Source organism: Nematostella vectensis, chromosome 6 (genome assembly GCF_932526225.1).
Source record: "Nematostella vectensis chromosome 6, jaNemVect1.1, whole genome shotgun sequence".
Taxonomy (NCBI): Eukaryota; Metazoa; Cnidaria; class Anthozoa; order Actiniaria; family Edwardsiidae; genus Nematostella; species Nematostella vectensis.
In genome coordinates this window covers 7,139,865-7,159,447 of record NC_064039.1, presented here as the reverse complement: position 1 = coordinate 7,159,447, position 19,583 = coordinate 7,139,865, and the positions used below count along the sequence as shown (strand labels likewise).

General features: G+C 40.0%; 2 protein-coding genes across 3 annotated transcripts; both read left to right on the top strand.

The window, feature by feature from the left end:
* Positions 1 to 86: 86 nt before the first annotated feature.
* On the top strand, positions 87 to 12,539 carry LOC116619663 (cilia- and flagella-associated protein 206-like). Of its 2 annotated transcripts, none has more exons than XM_048729382.1 (17): positions 87 to 302; positions 1,631 to 1,714; positions 1,795 to 1,885; positions 1,982 to 2,083; positions 2,192 to 2,278; positions 2,390 to 2,548; positions 2,635 to 2,727; positions 3,040 to 3,155; positions 3,402 to 3,521; positions 4,913 to 5,017; positions 5,594 to 5,680; positions 5,780 to 5,890; positions 6,205 to 6,347; positions 8,166 to 8,265; positions 8,949 to 9,092; positions 10,886 to 10,974; positions 12,235 to 12,539. In XM_048729382.1, the coding sequence occupies exons 1-17, from the start codon at positions 195 to 197 to the stop codon at positions 12,374 to 12,376; spliced, it is 1,881 nt and encodes a 626-aa protein (XP_048585339.1). In that variant the 5' UTR covers positions 87 to 194; the 3' UTR covers positions 12,377 to 12,539. The 2 variants fall into 2 exon arrangements, with proteins under 2 accessions (XP_048585339.1, XP_048585340.1); XM_048729383.1 differs by having other exon boundaries at positions 181 to 316.
* A 5,229-nt stretch (positions 12,540 to 17,768) lies between these two features.
* LOC5515070 (trace amine-associated receptor 4) lies at positions 17,769 to 19,392 on the top strand. The gene has a single exon (XM_032384640.2). It carries the CDS (start codon positions 17,782 to 17,784, stop codon positions 18,907 to 18,909), a length of 1,128 nt encoding a protein of 375 aa, XP_032240531.1. The 5' UTR covers positions 17,769 to 17,781; the 3' UTR covers positions 18,910 to 19,392.
* The last annotated feature ends 191 nt before the right edge of the window (positions 19,393 to 19,583 follow it).

The following is a 19,583-nucleotide window of genomic DNA, read 5'->3' as shown; positions in this document are numbered from 1 at the left end:
AACAGCCGTTAGAAAAACGAAGTATTCGCGGGTTTTCTTACTAGCCAATCACAATTGCCCATAGATGTGTATCTGATCATAAGTTGTTTCCATGGTGTTTTCCTATAAGTTTACTAGAAAATGGCCGTTGAAGTGTATAAAGTTTAGGGTTTTATACAAGAATACAGGCACATATAGGTTGTGAGCACGACAAAATGTCTAGAGCACAAGCCGAAAGCGTTATAAAGAATATCATCAGGGAAATTGCCCAAGAATGTGCAAATAAGGGACAAGCCGTGTCGGAAACATTGGTAGCCTTTATGGTAAGAGGATGAAGGTATCTAAGACTTTTTACTAAACCAACGAAACTGTGATATTCAGATTGTGTATTATGATGTATAAAATCCATTTTATTATCAAGGGAAAGTTAGATAATACAAGACTGGATAAATACACTATCCTAGTTTTGATCAAACAGCGAAAATATGTCATTTACACAGACACCAAATAAGTACTCCCAGTGTTTTTGTTAATCTATCTCATTGGGTAATATCCTTCATTTCCCCAAAAAATAGAACAGTGACCACCTAAAGGTCTTGATATTTTGTAGGAATATTGCAGTAATCCTGTGTTATTTGTTTTAACTCTGCTGTTTCTCTTACACACATCAGTTCTAGTGCAGACATCAGGATAAAGAGGGTTTAGAAAGGGAGTTCATCAGAGAAGATGTGTTCAGGAACCAAGGGTGTTAAGGCCAAGAAAAAAAAAGTTTCCCGTCCGGATTTTAGTAACAATTCTGTAACAATATTGTTATGTTCAGTTAGTGATTTGTTACTAGTGATTTTGTTATGCAATGAGTCACTGCTCCCCCACGTGCCCCGATATCAGAGTATAGATATATGACAACCAGGGTCAGTTTGTAAAATAAACTGAGCATAAATAAGACAAACGAATCGACCACGAATCCGCAATAAAGCCTATAGAAACTCTAAATAGCTTTTCGTTACAAATTCTAGCAGGTGGGCTGCTTTTCATTTTATTTCTTAATGTCGATGACAAGGTGTATTTACACTATTCTCAAGATATAGCAGGAATTTTGCGTGATTCTTAGGTGAAATATTAAATGTTTATAAATATACATAAACTATACAACTCACATAGTCATATATTACATAAACTAAAGTTTTGAGCTCCTCTGCAATGTTTTCAAAATCGGTAGCACAGTTTATTTCTTGTTTTATATGCTTTTGGTTAAAAATAACAAATAATAATAATTTTAAAGCGGCCTTAAAAAAAGACGTGGGTGGGGATGGGAAACATATGTTTATTTTTACTTTGCCTAAGCTCACCCTTTGTTTTTTTTTTTTTGTATCTCTTTGTGATGCTCCCACCCCATGCTTTATTTTTGTCTCATATAAGATCTCATTAATAAACAGAACATTCATGGCTGCTTGTGGGTATAGTTTTATCTTCTCGTGCTGATATCTTATCACTTGTTCGCTTCGCTGCACTGCACTTACTCGTTTGAGATAATCTCAACACTTGAAGCTATAATTTATATCCATGTGCAACCTTGTAATATCCTCCTATAACAAATGTAGCAAACCAATCCTATAGATGTGCTGATGTTTTTAAAATCTGATCATTTTAGGTGAAAGCAGTTGTATTAGACCCTGATAACGAGTTTAATGTTGATCGCACATTAACTAAAGATGATGTACAAAAACTAATAAAGGTAAGAGCTGCCCATTGTGTTTCCTCCTTGTATGGTTCAGAATTGAATGTTAGTTTACTAATATAAGTTTGTGTTTCAAGCTATGCGTTGCAAGGTTGTTGGACTCCAACTCACCAGCTCTAGATACTGTGAAGATGCAAGTCTATTTTGATATGAACTATACCAGTAGAAGTAAGTAGAATGACAGTATAGTAGCTGAAAAAGGCATCTCACATATTTTTTAAACAATGGTTAGTGCTAATTGCCTAACTGTATGTTCATGAATAGGCGACTTCCTTGAAGAGCATCGTCGTGTTTTGGAACAGCGTCTCTCGCCAGTTATCCGAGAAATCACAGACAGCAGAGCCAGAACAAGGGATGAACTTGAAGGTAAGCTTCGTTGATTTTTGTGGATGTGTATGCATCAACTTGACTAGACATCATACGCAGGGGAAAAAAATGCCTGTTTATCAACCTAATCTATTTCTCCTTTTCCAGCATTGTACCGTAAAATTGTTTCCTGCGTGCTACTCAGATCAGGTCTTGGCTCTCCAACAGACATCGGAGTTGTCAGGGAAGCAACAGGTATAAACCAGTCTGATGGAGAGAAATCTTTTCTTCTTGTTTTTTTTTTTTTAATTCTCCTTTATATATGTTGTGCATTCAATAATTTTTTTTTCATTTCATCATGTTTAGCTGCACTTCAGAGTGTGTTCCCACAGACTGAGCTGGGAACGTTCATGTCCTTGACCAAGAGAGACAAAGAACGTCAACTTAATGAGCTGACACTGATAGTTACAGGAATAAGACTCTTCAATAGAGAGTGTGGGAAAGGAGGAGAGGGAATTGATGATTGTAAGCATCCATTCAACATCATGTTTTTTTGTAGTATATATCTTTTGATAGCAATCACATGATTCTTCTGTTTTTCCCCCTTCTAGTACCAGCAATCCTTCATGAAGCAGTCCCTGCAACAACTCAGAATGTACAGACAGAAATACAGAATACAACACAGCAAGCCTTCCTCTACACAGGTGAAGCCTGCTGCTTGAGTTTTACTGAGAAGCATTGGCTGCATAGTTTGAAGTTTATTGATAAAGAAGTTTTCTTACAGGGGAAATCCGAGTTTAAAGTCTCTCAATCCAAACCCTTCACCCAGAATTTCACATAAGAATCTGACCCATTTTCATCTCTTGGGGTATTTCCAAACTTTTTTTTCTTGCAAACATACATATTAGCAAGTCTAATTTTAGCTATTGTGACCCTTTCCTTCCTTCCTTCCTATTTAAGAAAGAAGCCATCTTATTATGTTATGTGACATTAGTTAGACTTAATGTTGTTTCTAGCTTTGTTGGAAAAGTCTGAGAATGATCAGAACAAGCTGGAGGGAATATCACTGAAACTGTTAAAGGAATCATTGATCAACACCAGACAGCATGAAGCATTTCTCAATGTTCTCCTGGTATGTATTTCGTTATTAGAAATACTGTTATCAGAAGTTTATATTTATAAGTAATAATTAGATGTCAGAGTTGGCAACTGTCAGCAAATAGCCACAGAGTAATGGACTGCACCAACATCTTACAATTGTTTTAATTTCAAGCTACTTTACAATATTGCAGTTGTTTGTCTGGTTCGTTGAGTCCCCCCGCCATAAAAGGAATTAAAATGCTGCCAGTAACATTTATTAATGGTTTCCTTTGTGCAGAATGATGTCATTGGGTGCGCACAGCAGGTCGAAGCGCTTGAGTCGCAGTTTGCTGCCAGAATGGATGCCCTAAAGACCACTGTCCAGTCCAAAACAGCAGTCCCTACTGCACAAGTCTATGTAAGTGATAAATACAGTTTGTCTTTCTCCACCTCAACTTGTAATTCGATGGATTTATTTTTTGTTTGTGTGCCTGGTGTCCATCAAATTATCCACACTGATTTGTTTTTTTCCCACAATACTAAATGCTCAGCTACAAATAAATAAGTTGATTTGAAATAATAAAATGACCTTTAAAGATAATATGTTTCCTCCAGCTAAGGGCTGGTCCATATTGTGAAATATGGTCATCCGTGACCTCAGTCACATTATTTTTGATATGGACCTCACAGCTGGTAAATAACATATATATATGGTCATCTGTGACCTCAGTCACATTATTTTTGATATGGACCTCCCATCTGGTAAATACCATTATATGGTCATCTGTGACCTTTCGTTACGGACCTCCCAGCTGGTAAATAACAAATATATATGGTCATCTGTGACCTCAGTCACATTATTTTCGATATGGACCTTCCAGCTGGTAAATAACATATATATATGGTCATCTGTGACCTCAGTCACATTATTTTCGATATGGACCTCCCAGCTGGTAAATAACATATATATATGGTCATCTGTGACCTCAGTCACATTATTTTCGATACGGACCTCCCAGCTGGTAAATAACATATATATATGGTCATCTGTGACCTCAGTCACATTATTTTCGATATGGACCTTCCAGCTGGTAAATAACATATATATATGGTCATCTGTGACCTCAGTCACATTATTTTCGATATGAACCTTCCAGCTGGTAAATAACATAAATATATGGTCATCTGTGACCTCAGTCACATTATTTTCGATATGAACCTTCCAGCTGGTAAATAACATATATATATGGTCATCTGTGACCTCAGTCACATTATTTTCGATATGGACCTTCCAGCTGGTAAATAACAAATATATATGGTCATCTGTGACCTCAGTCACATTATTTTCGATATGGACCTTCCAGCTGGTAAATAACATATATATATGGTCATCTGTGACCTCAGTCACATTATTTTTGATATGGACCTCCCAGCTGGTAAATAACAAATATATATGGTCATCTGTGACCTCAGTCACATTATTTTCGATATGAACCTTCCAGCTGGTAAATAACATATATATATGGTCATCTGTGACCTCAGTCACATTATTTTCGATATGGACCTTCCAGCTGGTAAATAACATATATATATGGTCATCTGTGACCTCAGTCACATTATTTTCGATATGGACCTTCCAGCTGGTAAATAACATATACTGTATGTTCAGGTTCACTCTGTCCTCTCTGGGCATCAGCTTCATCCAAATATTAGGCTTCCAGTTTTTCTAAGAATCTCATTGTCTGCAGAGTTCTCAAATAGCCCTATTTGCTCACTAAGTAAGTCAGTTGTTTCCTTTGCCATCTGCAGCCCCAGTTCATCACTATGGCACATGTTTGGACTGGCTTTCAAGATGAAATGGTCTTGCTTAGTGTCCTGAGCAATATTCTGGCAAGTCTGGAGCCATTTACCAAGGTATGGATGGCTAAAGCATCATCAGTTTCATGGATAAACATCATCATCACCATCCTCTTTCACCATTACCATTTTCATGGCTACCACTAACATTCTTGTCATAATCATCATCAGCAACATTCGTCATCATCATCCTTTATTGCCATCATCATTGTCACGGCTATCACTTACATTAACTGTCATCATCATCACCATTCATCATCATTATTACAGCCAATATTTACAATCATTGTCATCATCATCAACATTCATCATCATTATTACAGCCAATATAAAGAACCATCATTATTACAGCCAATATTAACAATCATTGTCATCATCATCAACATTCATCATCATTATTACAGCCAATATAAACAATTATTATTACAGCCAATATTAACAATTATTGTCATCGTCCTTCTGTCATTTCTGTCATTATCATCATTATATTTCCTTATTACTATCTTCAATATTATTATCATCATTGCCCATCATGCTTATTGTTAAAATCATCATTACACTTTATCTCCATGGCAATAACCATTATCATGATCACCATAAAAACATGATAATAAAGATGTGATTATCTTGTAGGCTCATAGAGAACTTTTGCCTGAAGAGTCGCTTGCTCTACATACAGATGGACTAGAGATTATCACCGATGACCAAAGAATTGCTGAGGTAACACTTACCATAATATCCTATTGTGTTATTACTGACTTATTTTCTCTACCCAAAACAACGCCACTATCACTATTATGACCTTCATTTGTTTGTTAGACTTCAGGTGATGACTGCCGCGTTAACCCCAAGGAGATCAGTAATGAGAAGGTGGAAGTCTTGTTCCACGAGACCACCAAGAACTTTGATAAGCTACCAATACAGTACAGAGTAAGTCTTCAAGTTACGTGTTCTAATTTAACGTAGCCTTAGGGGAAGGGGGGTACAATCTAGGGCCTCACCCCAAAAATAAAAATAATAATTAATCATTAAAATGCTGATCAAGAGATGTTCAATATTCAATTCTAAGAAATAAGCTGATCAAGAGATGTTCAATATTCAAATCTAAGAAATAAGCGCTAGTTAAGGGGTGTCGTTATTATTGTTCTGACTTTCTGATGGTAGCAGTATCGCTAAAGGTGTTTTCTCATTTGTTTGTTGGGGTTCGTGTAGCCTTCCTAACGACCTCCCTCCTTCCATTGCAGGGCTTCTGTGCGTGGTCTTTAGTAGTGTTTGATCGACTCCTCATCACATCTAACCCCGCCATTGGGGTGCTCACCTACAAGGATAACTACTACGCGTTCAGCAACAAGCAGGCCGCGCTCGAGTTCTCTAACGCCCCTGATAGGTAACATTACACGTTCAACAACAAGCAGGCCGCGCTCGAGTTCTCTAACGCCCCTGATAGGTAACATTACACGTTCAGCAACAAGTAGGCCGCGCTCGAGTTCTCTAACGCCCCTGATAGGTAACATTACTCGTTCAGCAACAAGCAGGCCGCGCTCGAGTTCTCTAGCGCCCCTGATAGGTAACATTACTCGTTCAGCGACAAGCAGGCCGCGCTCGAGTTCTCTAGCGCCCCTGATAGGTAACTTTACACGTTCAGCAACAAGTAGGCCGCGCTCGAGTTCTCTAACGCCCCTGATAGGTAACATTACACGTTCAGCAACAAGCAGGCCGTGCTCGAGTTCTCTAACGCCCCTGATAGGTAACATTACTCGTTCAGCAACAAGCAGGCCGCGCTCGAGTTCTCTAACGCCCCTGATAGGTAACATTACACGTTCAGCAACAAGTAGGCCGCGCTCGAGTTTTCTAACGCCCCTGATAGGTAACATTACTCGTTCAGCAACAAGCAGGCCGCGCTCGAGTTCTCTAACGCCCCTGATAGGTAACATTACTCGTTCAGCAACAAGCAGGCCGCGCTCGAGTTCTCTAACGCCCCTGATAGGTAACATTACTCGTTCAGCAACAAGCAGGCCGCGCTCGAGTTCTCTAACGCCCCTGATAGGTAACATTACTCGTTCAGCAACAAGCAGGCCGCGCTCGAGTTCTCTAACGCCCCTGATAGGTAACATTACACGTTCAGCAACAAGCAGGCCGCGCTCGAGTTCTCTAACGCCCCTGATAGGTAACATTACTCGTTCAGCAACAAGCAGGCCGCGCTCGAGTTCTCTAGCGCCCCTGATAGGTAACATTACTCGTTCAGCAACAAGCAGGCCGCGCTCGAGTTCTCTAACGCCCCTGATAGGTAACATTACTCGTTCAGCAACAAGCAGGCCGCGCTCGAGTTCTCTAACGCCCCTGATAGGTAACATTACACGTTCAGCAACAAGCAGGCCGCGCTCGAGTTCTCTAACGCCCCTGATAGGTAACATTACTCGTTCAGCAACAAGCAGGCCGCGCTCGAGTTCTCTAGCGCCCCTGATAGGTAACATTACACGTTCAGCAACAAGCAGGCCGCGCTCGAGTTCTCTAACGCCCCTGATAGGTAACATTACACGTTCAGCAACAAGCAGGCCGCGCTCGAGTTCTCTAACGCCCCTGATAGGTAACATTACTCGTTCAGCAACAAGCAGGCCGCGCTCGAGTTCTCTAGCGCCCCTGATAGGTAACATTACACGTTCAACAACAAGCAGGCCGTGCTCGAGTTCTCTAGCGCCCCTGATAGGTAACATTACTCGTTCAGCAACAAGCAGGCCGCGCTCGAGTTCTCTAACGCCCCTGATAGGTAACATTACACGTTCAACAACAAGCAGGCCGCGCTCGAGTTCTCTAACGCCCCTGATAGGTAACATTACACGTTTAGCAACAAGTAGGCCGCGCTCGAGTTCTCTAACGCCCCTGATAGGTAACATTACACGTTCAGCAACAAGTAGGCCGCGCTCGAGTTCTCTAACGCCCCTGATAGGTAACATCACTCGTTCAGCAACTAGCAGGCCGCGCTCGAGTTCTCTAGCGCCCCTGATAGGTAACATTACTCTTGAAGCTCCTCTTGGTAAGCAGTAATTTTCATTCTAAAAGAAACCTTTCTTTCTGCCCCCACAAGTAGCTTCCATTTTCAATTTTAAAGAAACGATGTATTTTAATATCTTATCTTTCTAATTCTATCTTATCGTTTTATTTTTATTGTCAGTCTTGTGTAATTCAATTCCATATTCATTTCCAGCTACATTGCGGGTATAGCTGAAGCAGCGAAGAGATCTCCGGAACTGATCCAGCTTCTAGAGCTGCACTCACAGTTTGCCTCCATAACACCTTACACGCAAGTACGAGTTTGCCTCCATAACACCTTACACGCGAGTACGAGTTTGCCTCCATAACACCTTACACGCAAGTACGAGTTTGCCTCCATAACACCTTACACGCAAGTACGAGTTTGCCTCCATAACACCTTACACGCAAGTACGAGTTTGCCTCCATAACACCTTACACGCAAAGTTTGCCTCCATAACACCTTACACGCGAGTACGAGTTTGCCTCCATAACACCTTACACGCGAGTACGAGTTTGCCTCCATAACACCTTACACGCAAGTACGAGTTTGCCTCCATAACACCTTACACGCAAGTACGAGTTTGCCTCCATAACACCTTACACGCAAGTACGAGTTTGCCTCCATAACACCTTACACGCAAGTACGAGTTTGCCTCCATAACACCTTACACGCAAGTACGAGTTTGCCTCCATAACACCTTATCATCATCATCATCACATTATCACCATGATTACCATCTCATCGTCATCATCATCACCACAACCATCATCATAATTTTCACCACCATCATCATCATCATAATTTTCACCATCACATCATCACCATCACATTATCACCATGATCATTACCAACCCCCATCATCATAATCATCACCATCACCACCATCGTCACTATGGTATTTATTTCATCGATCTTCCCCAATTTCACACCAGTCGCCTTCTTTTCTCCTCTTAGCTCCGTGACCAGGGAAGAATGATCGAGGCGCCAATTACCAAGTGCGACAGCGGCACGCAAACAGACACGCACTTTATCGAGTCCAACATCGTCAAGTCGTACGAGTGGAATGAGTGGGAGCTACGCCGCAAAGCGCTCAAACTGGTGAGTTGTTTTTTATCGAGTTCAACATCGTCAAGTCGTACGAGTAGAATGAGTGGGAGCTACGCCGCAAAGCGCTCAAACTGGTGAGTTGTTTTTTATCGAGTTCAACATCGTCAAGTCGTACGAGTGGAATGAGTGGGAGCTACGCCGCAAGGCGCTCAAACTGGTGAGTTGTTTTTTATCGAGTCCAACATCGTCAAGTCGTACGAGTGGAATGAGTGGGAGCTACGCCGCAAAGCGCTCAAACTGGTGAGTTGTTTTTTATCGAGTTCAACATCGTCAAGTCGTACGAGTGGAATGAGTGGGAGCTACGCCGCAAAGCGCTCAAACTGGTGAGTTGTTTTTTATCGAGTTCAACATCGTCAAGTCGTACGAGTGGAATGAGTGGGAGCTACGCCGCAAAGCGCTCAAACTGGTGAGTTGTTTTTTATCGAGTCCAACATCGTCAAGTCGTACGAGTAGAATGAGTGGGAGCTACGCCGCAAAGCGCTCAAACTGGTGAGTTGTTTTTTATCGAGTTCAACATCGTCAAGTCGTACGAGTGGAATGAGTGGGAGCTACGCCGCAAAGCGCTCAAACTGGTGAGTTGTTTTTTATCGAGTTCAACATCGTCAAGTCGTACGAGTAGAATGAGTGGGAGCTACGCCGCAAAGCGCTCAAACTGGTGAGTTGTTTTTTATCGGGTTCAACATCGTCAAGTCGTACGAGTAGAATGAGTGGGAGCTACGCCGCAAAGCGCTCAAACTGGTGAGTTGTTTTTTATCGAGTCCAACATCGTCAAGTCGTACGAGTGGAATGAGTGGGAGCTACGCCGCAAAGCGCTCAAACTGGTGAGTTGTTTTTTATCGAGTTCAACATCGTCAAGTCGTACGAGTAGAATGAGTGGGAGCTACGCCGCAAAGCGCTCAAACTAGTGAGTTGTTTTTTATCGAGTTCAACATCGTCAAGTCGTACGAGTGGAATGAGTGGGAGCTACGCCGCAAAGCGCTCAAACTAGTGAGTTGTTTTTTATCGGGTCCAACATCGTCAAGTCGTACGAGTGGAATGAGTGGGAGCTACGCCGCAAAGCGCTCAAACTAGTGAGTTGTTTTTAATCGAGTTCAACATCGTCAAGTCGTACGAGTGGAATGAGTGGGAGCTACGCCGCAAAGCGCTCAAACTAGTGAGTTGTTTTTTATCGGGTTCAACATCGTCAAGTCGTACGAGTAGAATGAGTGGGAGCTACGCCGCAAAGCGCTCAAACTGGTGAGTTGTTTTTTATCGAGTCCAACATCGTCAAGTCGTACGAGTGGAATGAGTGGGAGCTACGCCGCAAAGCGCTCAAACTAGTGAGTTGTTTTTAATCGAGTTCAACATCGTCAAGTCGTACGAGTAGAATGAGTGGGAGCTACGCCGCAAGGCGCTCAAACTAGTTAGGTATTTGTAACTGTTTCAAGTGCAGACACCGCAAAAGCATCAGTAAAACAGGGCCGAGAAACATTGTGCTTGTTTTGTGTGGTTTGGCAGGCGTCATCTTGGATTCTTGTAGCGCGCGGTTCCGAGCCGACCACAAATGTCTAACAGCGACGTCCCGCGCAAACAGCGCTAATTCTAAAACATTGCTAGCAAAGCATCACCATCACAATATCATGCGTCGTGATGTACGATTAAAAATAGTTATTTGGAGCGCCTTTGCTGCACCATGTTATTAGGGGGCTTTACAATAACATTATTGAAGGAATTGTTACGATATCGATGGAGTTTTTTGTTTGTTTTGGTGTAATAATATTCCGTCGTGTGTGTCTATTTTGCAGGCCAATCTTCGCACTAAACTTACTCATTCGGTACAAACCAATCTCAGCAACTACAGACGAGATAATGTCAGCCAAGTCTACTTGCCAAGGTACGCCCAACATGCCCTCCACCGACGTCAAACAAGCTGAAAACACCCTTCTTTTACCTGGGGAGTCACTCAATATGGCAAACACGAATTGTCCTCCACGATTTATTCCCTTGTTAACTCGAATAAGCGCCCGGCGCTTTTAAAATTTTTCGACTCTCAATAGGGGCGCTTGTTCGGGGGAGGCGCTTATTTAAAAGGACGAACTTCGCACAAAAGACCTTTTGTTTATTTTCCTTTAATATTCGTTTTGTACTACTGAAACAGAACTCTCGTGTTTGTTTGGGATATGAACAATTACTAGATTTTCGTTCTGACTACCTGTGTTGTATGACAATTACTAGATTTTCGTTCTGACTACCTGTGTTGTATGACAATTACTAGATTTTCGTTCTTACTACCTGTGTTGTATGACAATTACTAGATTTTCGTTCTGACTACCTGTGTTGTATGACAATTACTAGATTTTCGTTTTTACTACCTGTGTTGTATGACAATTACTAGATTTTCGTTCTTACTACCTGTGTTGTATGACAATTACTAGATTTTCGTTGTGACTACCTGTGTTGTATGACAATTACTAGATTTTCGTTGTGACTACCTGTGTTGTATGACAATTACTAGATTTTCGTTCTTACTACCTGTGTTGTATGACAATTGCTAGATTTTCGTTCTGACTACCTGTGTTGTATGACAATTACTAGATTTTCGTTCTGACTACCTGTGTTGTATGACAATTACTAGATTTTCGTTCTTACTACCTGTGTTGTATGACAATTGCTAGATTTTCGTTCTTGCTACCTGTGTTGTATGACAATTACTAGATTTTCGTTCTTGCTACCTGTGTTGTATGACAATTACTAGATTTTCGTTCTTACTACATGTGTTGTATGACAATTACTAGATTTTCGTTCGTACTACCTGTGTTGTATGACAATTACTAGATTTTCGTTCTTGCTACCTGTGTTGTATGACAATTACTAGATTTTCGTTCTTACTACATGTGTTGTATGACAATTACTAGATTTTCGTTCTTACTACCTGTGTTGTATGACAATTACTAGATTTTCGTTCTGACTACCTGTGTTGTATGACAATTACTAGATTTTCGTTCTGACTACCTGTGTTGTATGACAATTACTAGATTTTCGTTTTGACTACCTGTGTTGTATGACAATTACTAGATTTTCGTTCTGACTACCTGTGTTGTATGACAATTACTAGATTTTCGTTCTGACTACCTGTGTTTTTTTTTCACTACAGGGAGGCTGGTACACAGACGAAACGCGACAACTCATCGAACGTCCCCAAGCCCTCGCGGTTCATCGCTGGTTTGCGCGGCTGCAACTCCACTAAGACAACAATGAACCTTGTTGACTTGACCCTCGACGTCGACCAGACTTAAAAATTACCAGGGTGGGGAGGGTGAATGTTACAAGCTTGTATAATAGCCCCTACTAGGTGGGGGTGGGGGGATTTTAATCCTTGTGAATGGGTAGGACAAGTTCTAGAAATATCTTTGTAAAAATGGTGTTGTGACTTTGTAAATAACTTGATTTTGCTATTAATATAAGTATGTTTTTGATTGCTAAAGCTTTGCAAAACTAGAAAATAACCTTATTCAAAGGGGCGAAATTGTAAAGATGCCCCTTGACCTCGTTTTTACGCAAAGAGTTGTGGGAAGACATGGGGAAGTTGAATACATGCGCGTAGCGAACGATAAGACACGTTAGCGCCGACCATAGTGTTCCTCAAAAAGTTGAGATTCCCTTCCGCTACCAAGCGCTCCATGCTGTTGCTACCGAGGTCACCTATAAGTCCCTATCTCCACTTGTTTCCTCAACTCAGGCCCGTACCCAGGGGAGTGCAGTGGGTGCGAACGCACCCCCCCCCCCCCCTCCTCGCAACGGCCGAAGGTCCACTTTCGGTTCTCAATAGACGTGCTATTTATAGAAAAAAATTATAAAGCTTGAGATAAATCACTCCGGTATGTAGCCAAATCCGACAATAAACGTCCCGTGGAGATACTGCAAAGGCATATAAAAAAATCCCTTATTGTTCAGATTTTTATCAGAAAACTCAAGAAAACTCACTATCTCCCCCCCCCCCCCCCCCCACACACACACACACCTCCCCCAGAAAAGTTAGGTCCCTTTTTTCGGATTTCACACCCCCTCCCAAGAAAAAATCCTGGGTACATGCCTGCAATTCGTGGATAAACAAGCAAAGAGAGAAACTCTGTTACTCTAATAATTTCGCGGTGGTAAAACTATTTTAAGTAACATGTCGCTATAAATATATCCGTGTTAACAGTTGCGGTCATGTTTCTATTCATCGGTTGCCATGCGTCAAATGTACCTTTTAAAATGTGTCGAATGGTTCACAAAGCTGTGTACCTGGCACACGGGAAAAGGCTGCTCGAAACGGAAAGTAACTGACATAATGTCAAAAGGAATTAAAACGAAAACTGTTTTCTCTTTCATCCGGTGAGCTTATTGCCACAATACAAGGGAACAAATGAAAGCTTATAAAGATGTACCCATGAAACCAGTATTTTTTTCACATAGTGAATCTGAATCATAGTGAGCTACCTGTGGTAATAAAGCCAGAAAACGGGCAAACGCTTTCGAAGTGGGGCCTGATGCATCTCTGAGTGCGATAGGAGGCAGAATATCCAACATCAAAACTAACCTGGGTTAATAAAAACGTCTCGAAGGCACTTGGCAGCCTGCTTGCCGGCGGTACTCGGTGTTATCATCGCAATGATAGCACGGAGTACCGCCGGCAAGCAGGCTTGGCACTTCGAGAACTCAGCGACGAGCCGTTTTGTTGTCTAACAAATAATTAGGAAACAGTATAAATAGGCCGAGCTGGCTATACGGGTGTACTTAGCACATGATTGATATCTTTGTGTGTGTGTGTTTTAATCAAGTCTCAAACCTTTGAAGCTTAGAATTTGGCAAGACAAAAACGCCCAAAAACAAGACTAAATATATATTTTTTTTTTGTATAAAAGGGCGTTTTTGATCAAACACTAGGTCTGCTTTTCTCATTTTCTAAATGGAAATGTACTTGAAATATTTACATTGCTACGGGTAGCGTAGTGGATTGGTCCAAGTTTGTTTGCTGTTTGACAAGAAGTCGTATTTCTTATTAAGAAGGGTTCAAATTTGTTTAGCTTTATGTCAATAGTATTACGACGTAATCACATTCACTTGAACGCAAATAGTGAGGGTTTCAGTTTCCTCATCTCTGGACACAGGACTTGAAATATCTTCGCTTTATCGCTAGAACAACTTCTTAGGGGGATCGAACAATTTGAAAGAGGAATACAATCTCTTAAATGCTCAAAATTGTTGCTTAAACAGTTTAATCATTTATCGCTCACCAACGATTTATGGCTCTGTCAGCCCTGCTATTCTGAAGTCTTTCCCTTTCACAATTTAAACAACAATGATCTATTGGATCTAGTCTTTAATTCCAATACATTGTGCCACTGCTCCCCATTCATTGATCGCGTTCGCCTTGAAAATCTTCCTCATCTAGACATAGTTTCTAGTTTGAATTTTCCGAATTTAAGTGACTTTGATTTAGATATTAATATTCCTAGTCAGATTAATTCAAAATACTACTCCCCCCATGAATTTCACTCGTCTTATGAGCTTTCAAATTTATCAGACAAATCGCTCTCACTTCTTCATTGTAATATAAGAAGTATTTCAAAAAACTTTGATAAATTACAAGATATGCTTTCTACTTTAAATCATCCTTTTAAGTTAATTGCTCTATCTGAAACCTGGCATTCTGACTGTAGAGAGCATATTGCTAATTGTTCTCTCCCAGGTTTTACTTATATATCGAAACCGACTAAATTTTCAGTTGGGGGAGTAGGTTTATTTATAGCTGTTTCTTTTAATTTCATTTTGAGGGAGGACTTATCCATTTCAAATGATCAACAAGAATCTTTATGGGTTGAAATACAAAATAATAAGGGTAGCAAAAACATATTATGTGGAGTTATTTACCGCCATCCAAATAGTTCTCTTGACCCCTTTTTAGAACATTTCTATAAAACCATGGACAAAATCAGTAAGGAGGGAAAGCTCTGCCTTTTTTCAGGTGACATAAATTTGAATTTATTAAATTCAGACTCCCACCAACAAACAGGGGAATTTCTTAATACTTTATTTTCATATTCTTTTCAGCCACATATCTTGCAACCTACTAGAATAACTGATCATTCGGCCACGCTCATAGACAATATATTTTTTAACTCGCTCGAACATAAAACTTGTAGTGGCAATATTGTTTATCCCTTAACAGATCATCTTCCCAATTTTCTGACAATAGATTCAATTAATATCAATGTCTCAAAAAATGACTTCTACCAAAGGGACTATTCTAGGTTGGATCAGGAAGCTTTAATTAATGATTTTAGCCAAATTGATTGGTCTTTACAGTTTTATGGTATGGATAATGTTAACGATATTTTTTCCTGTTTTCTTGCTAAGTCTAATGAAATAATTAATTCCCATGTTCCAATGAAAAAACTTTCTAGAAAAGAAATTAAATTCAAAGCAAAACCTTGGATATCCAAGGGCATCAGAACTTCGATTAATTATAAGAACAGGCTCTATAGGAAGTTTATTAAATCTAGAAATCAATATCATTTTGAAAAATACAAAATCTATAGAAATAAATTGAACCATTTAATTGCAATAAGTAAGAGAAAATACTATGAAAAGTACTTTAATTTTAACAAATCTAACATAAAAAATATCTGGAAAGGGATAAAAGAAATTGTCGTGCTAAAGCCTAAGGCTCATTTCACACCTTCAAAAATTGTATCTTCTAATAAGGTTTTTACCAATGTAAATGAGATAGCAAATGAGTTCAATTACTTCTTTGCTAATGTTGGCAGAAATATCAGCAACAATATTCCAAAAGTAAACACTTTATTTTCAGAATTTCTTCCAACAGCTAATTCTAACAGCTTTCTTCTAGCTCCCACATCTACAGAGGAAATTAGAAGTATAATCTTAGGAATTAAATCAGGTAAAGCTTGTGGTTCTTCTAGCCTTCCAATTACAGTTCTTAAAATACTAAGCTCTATTATTTCAAGGCCTCTGGAGATATTATACAATCTGTCCTTTTCTTCTGGCATTGTACCTGATGCCTTCAAAATTGCACGTGTCATACCTATTTACAAATCAGGCTCTCATTTTGACACTTCTAATTTTAGACCAATATCATTATTATCTATTTTTAATCAGTTACTTGAAAGGTTAATGTATAACAGAGTCATAAAATTTCTAGACAAATACGATATTTTGTACAAAAATCAATTTGGCTTTCGAGCCAATCATTCTACAGAACATGCTCTTCTGCTTATTACCGATAAAATCCAAAGATCAATTGAGGGTGGTCAATACTCTTGTGGCATATTTCTTGATTTTAGCAAAGCTTTTGATACTGTTGATCATAAAATATTATTAGCAAAACTTTATTCATACGGCATCCGTGGCATAGCTTATGAATGGTTTGTTTCCTACTTATCAAACAGGCAACAGTTTGTTTCTATTGGTAATGTGTCATCTGCACCACTACCAATAACATGTGGAGTGCCTCAAGGTTCAGTACTTGGTCCCCTTCTCTTTCTTCTGTACATTAATGATTTTAATAACTGCTCCAACTTATTTGACTTTCATTTATTTGCTGATGATGCCAATTTATTTTGTGCCGATTCTTCATTGACATCCTTAGAGACCAAAGTAAACACAGATCTGTATAATATAAATCGTTGGCTTTGTGCAAATAAATTGGCTTTGAACATCAGTAAAACTAATTTTGTCATTTTTCGACCAGCACAAAAGAGGCTGGCTAGTTCTATTTCTTTATCAATCAATAATAATACCATTAAACAAAAAAATAATATCAAATATCTTGGTGTAGTTATTGACTCCTTTCTTAACTGGAAGGAGCACATTAACCAGTTAAGTAAGAAAATCTCCAGAGGGGTCGGAATAATAGCAAAGCTGCGTTACTATGTATCACCAACAATTCTCACTCAGCTATATTATTCTCTAATTTATCCATTTCTTACTTATGGTGCTATTATTTGGGGCAACACATATGAATCAACAATCAAGCCTCTTTTTATTTTACAGAAGAAAGCTGTTAGAATCATAACTTTCTCATCTTACATTGAACATACTTCTCCTATCTTTAGAAAACTAAATATCTTGAAATCTCCTGATCTAATCTATTACTTAAACACAATATTTATGTACAAATTTAATTTGAATCTACTTCCAACTCCTTTTGATTCTTTTTTTACTACGGTTGCTTCAAGGCACAAATATAATACAAGACTGGCTTCTAAATCATCGTACTGCCTCCCTTTACCTCGAACTAATTATGGAAAGTTTAATATTCGTTTTAAAGGTGCCTCAATCTGGAATAACATCAAAGAACCTACCAAAACCATGCGTTTGCCTAGCTTCAAGGCTGCAATAAAGACCTCAATCCTTGAAAATTATTAGCCTCTATCTAGTTTTTTTGTTTTATTGCATTTTATTTTGCTGCTGCTTTCATGTATTTTGTATTCGTGCCTTGTACGTCCTTGCTATACGCTCCATTTAATTGAACTATTTTGTGCTGCCTAGCCAGATTAGCTTTTTAGTTACTTCTAGGCAGCCAATACCCAAAATCTGTAATTATTATTTATTTTCTTACTGTAATTTCTGTGTGTGGTATAAAATAAAGTTATATTGTTGTATTGTTGTATTGTTATCTAAAAATTTACTCAAAATGAAAAAGTCGTGTTTGTTTTACACGTACGACTCTGCTAACTTCACGGAAAAAAGCTCGCTGATAGTGCTTATCATTCTGAACTCCGTGACTATGGCGGCAACGAGTATCCTCAACCTGCTCATCATGATGGCAATACGCCGCTCGCCCGCGCTGCACTCGCCCTCAAAAATCCTTTTGTTCAGCCTCGCGACGTCGGATTTCCTAGTAGGCATCGCCCTACAGCCGATGTACACCCTTCACTTGATGTCTATGGTGAGAGACTGGCCAAGTCTATACTGCATCTTCTCTTCAGTGCGTCGCCCGCTCGGGCTTTGCCTCTGCGCTGTATCGACGTTTACCATAACTTCTATCAGTATCGACCGCTGCCTTGCTGTGAGACTTAAGATGGATTACCCAATAACAGTGACTTTCAAGAGAGTTGTGTCTTTTATTGTGTTCGCATGGATTGTGGCGATATGTCTAACTGTTTTGCTGTTAATCATGGCAGTGGAAGGAAATCCTGAAAATATGTATATCGTTGTCTTTGTCGCGTTATTCACCTGTGTGCTGGTTATTATTGTGTCATATACACTGGCTTACCTCGCCCTGCGTAGAACAGTCACGCATGCGCAGGATAACTCACCCTCCGAAGCCCCAAGGCCCTCGAGACTCGCTTCCCCTGCTCAAAGACATCACTCTTTTAGTGTTTCCAAGTACAAAAGATCCTTCGCCACCATGCTGTATGTTGTAGTCTTCACCGTTCTCTGCTACGTACCGTTCGGGCTTGTGTCTGTGTTGAACGACCGTGTGGATCTGCCGCTACACCAATGGATTGTGGTCATAAACGCATCCGAGCTTTGCGTCGTGCTGAACTCTGCACTAAATCCGGTATTGTACCTATGGCGCATGCGTGAGCTGAGATCTGCCGTAGTCCGCACTACAAGGCGTATATTCGGCGCCACGAGGGTTGTATATAATACAAACAATACTACGCCAGACGTTATTCATGGTAGAGCGCAAAATGAGCCAGTCCGTCTGAGATGTTTGTCGAGAGATCGATACTTAGAAGGGAGGGAAAAGGTCCAATCGCTAGGGGCTACCAATGATGTTAGTACTGCTCAGCACCCAGTCGAGGCTGCCTGTTAAAAGCCTTGGCCCCATGCCTATCCAGGCTGCGCGGCCATAATTTATATGATAAGGGTAGAAAGAAAACAACTAGGCAACTTCTGTCTTGCTGGTATGCGTCGGACCTTTTAATTCAATGTTATAAAACGACGCAGAATTGTGTGCGTTGTGTAAATATATATTCAGAATACCCTGCCACAATTGCTCTACCAAAGAATTTTAACACCAAGGCATCAATACAATGGGAGGTATACGAAATTAGGGAATGGGGGGGATACATTTAAGTTCAAAAGTAGAAAACAAAGCTCAGGCATGCATTGGAAGATGTTATCAACAAGCCCTAAATGCTTGTAAACAATGAAGGACCATAGGGAGGGGAGGGGAGTTTACAGATATCAGGGGGAAGGGGTAAGCTTTTCGAGGCTTATATAACCGGCCTCACGCTTCAAACGTAGATCCCACGACACGTATTAACTCAAATCATAATAAAAAGTGAAATGCTTATGACATTGTCCGTAGTTTGACGAGAAATATGAAATCTTTATAACAAAAAGTTATTACACACAATTTTTACGGCGATTATGTATTTTTATGGCACGACAAACAGAAACCGCAAAATGCTGATTTTATATTTCTTAGTCACGTATTCATGGCATGGGGTCCCAATGTTTCTTAGACCGTTACCACCTCGGGTA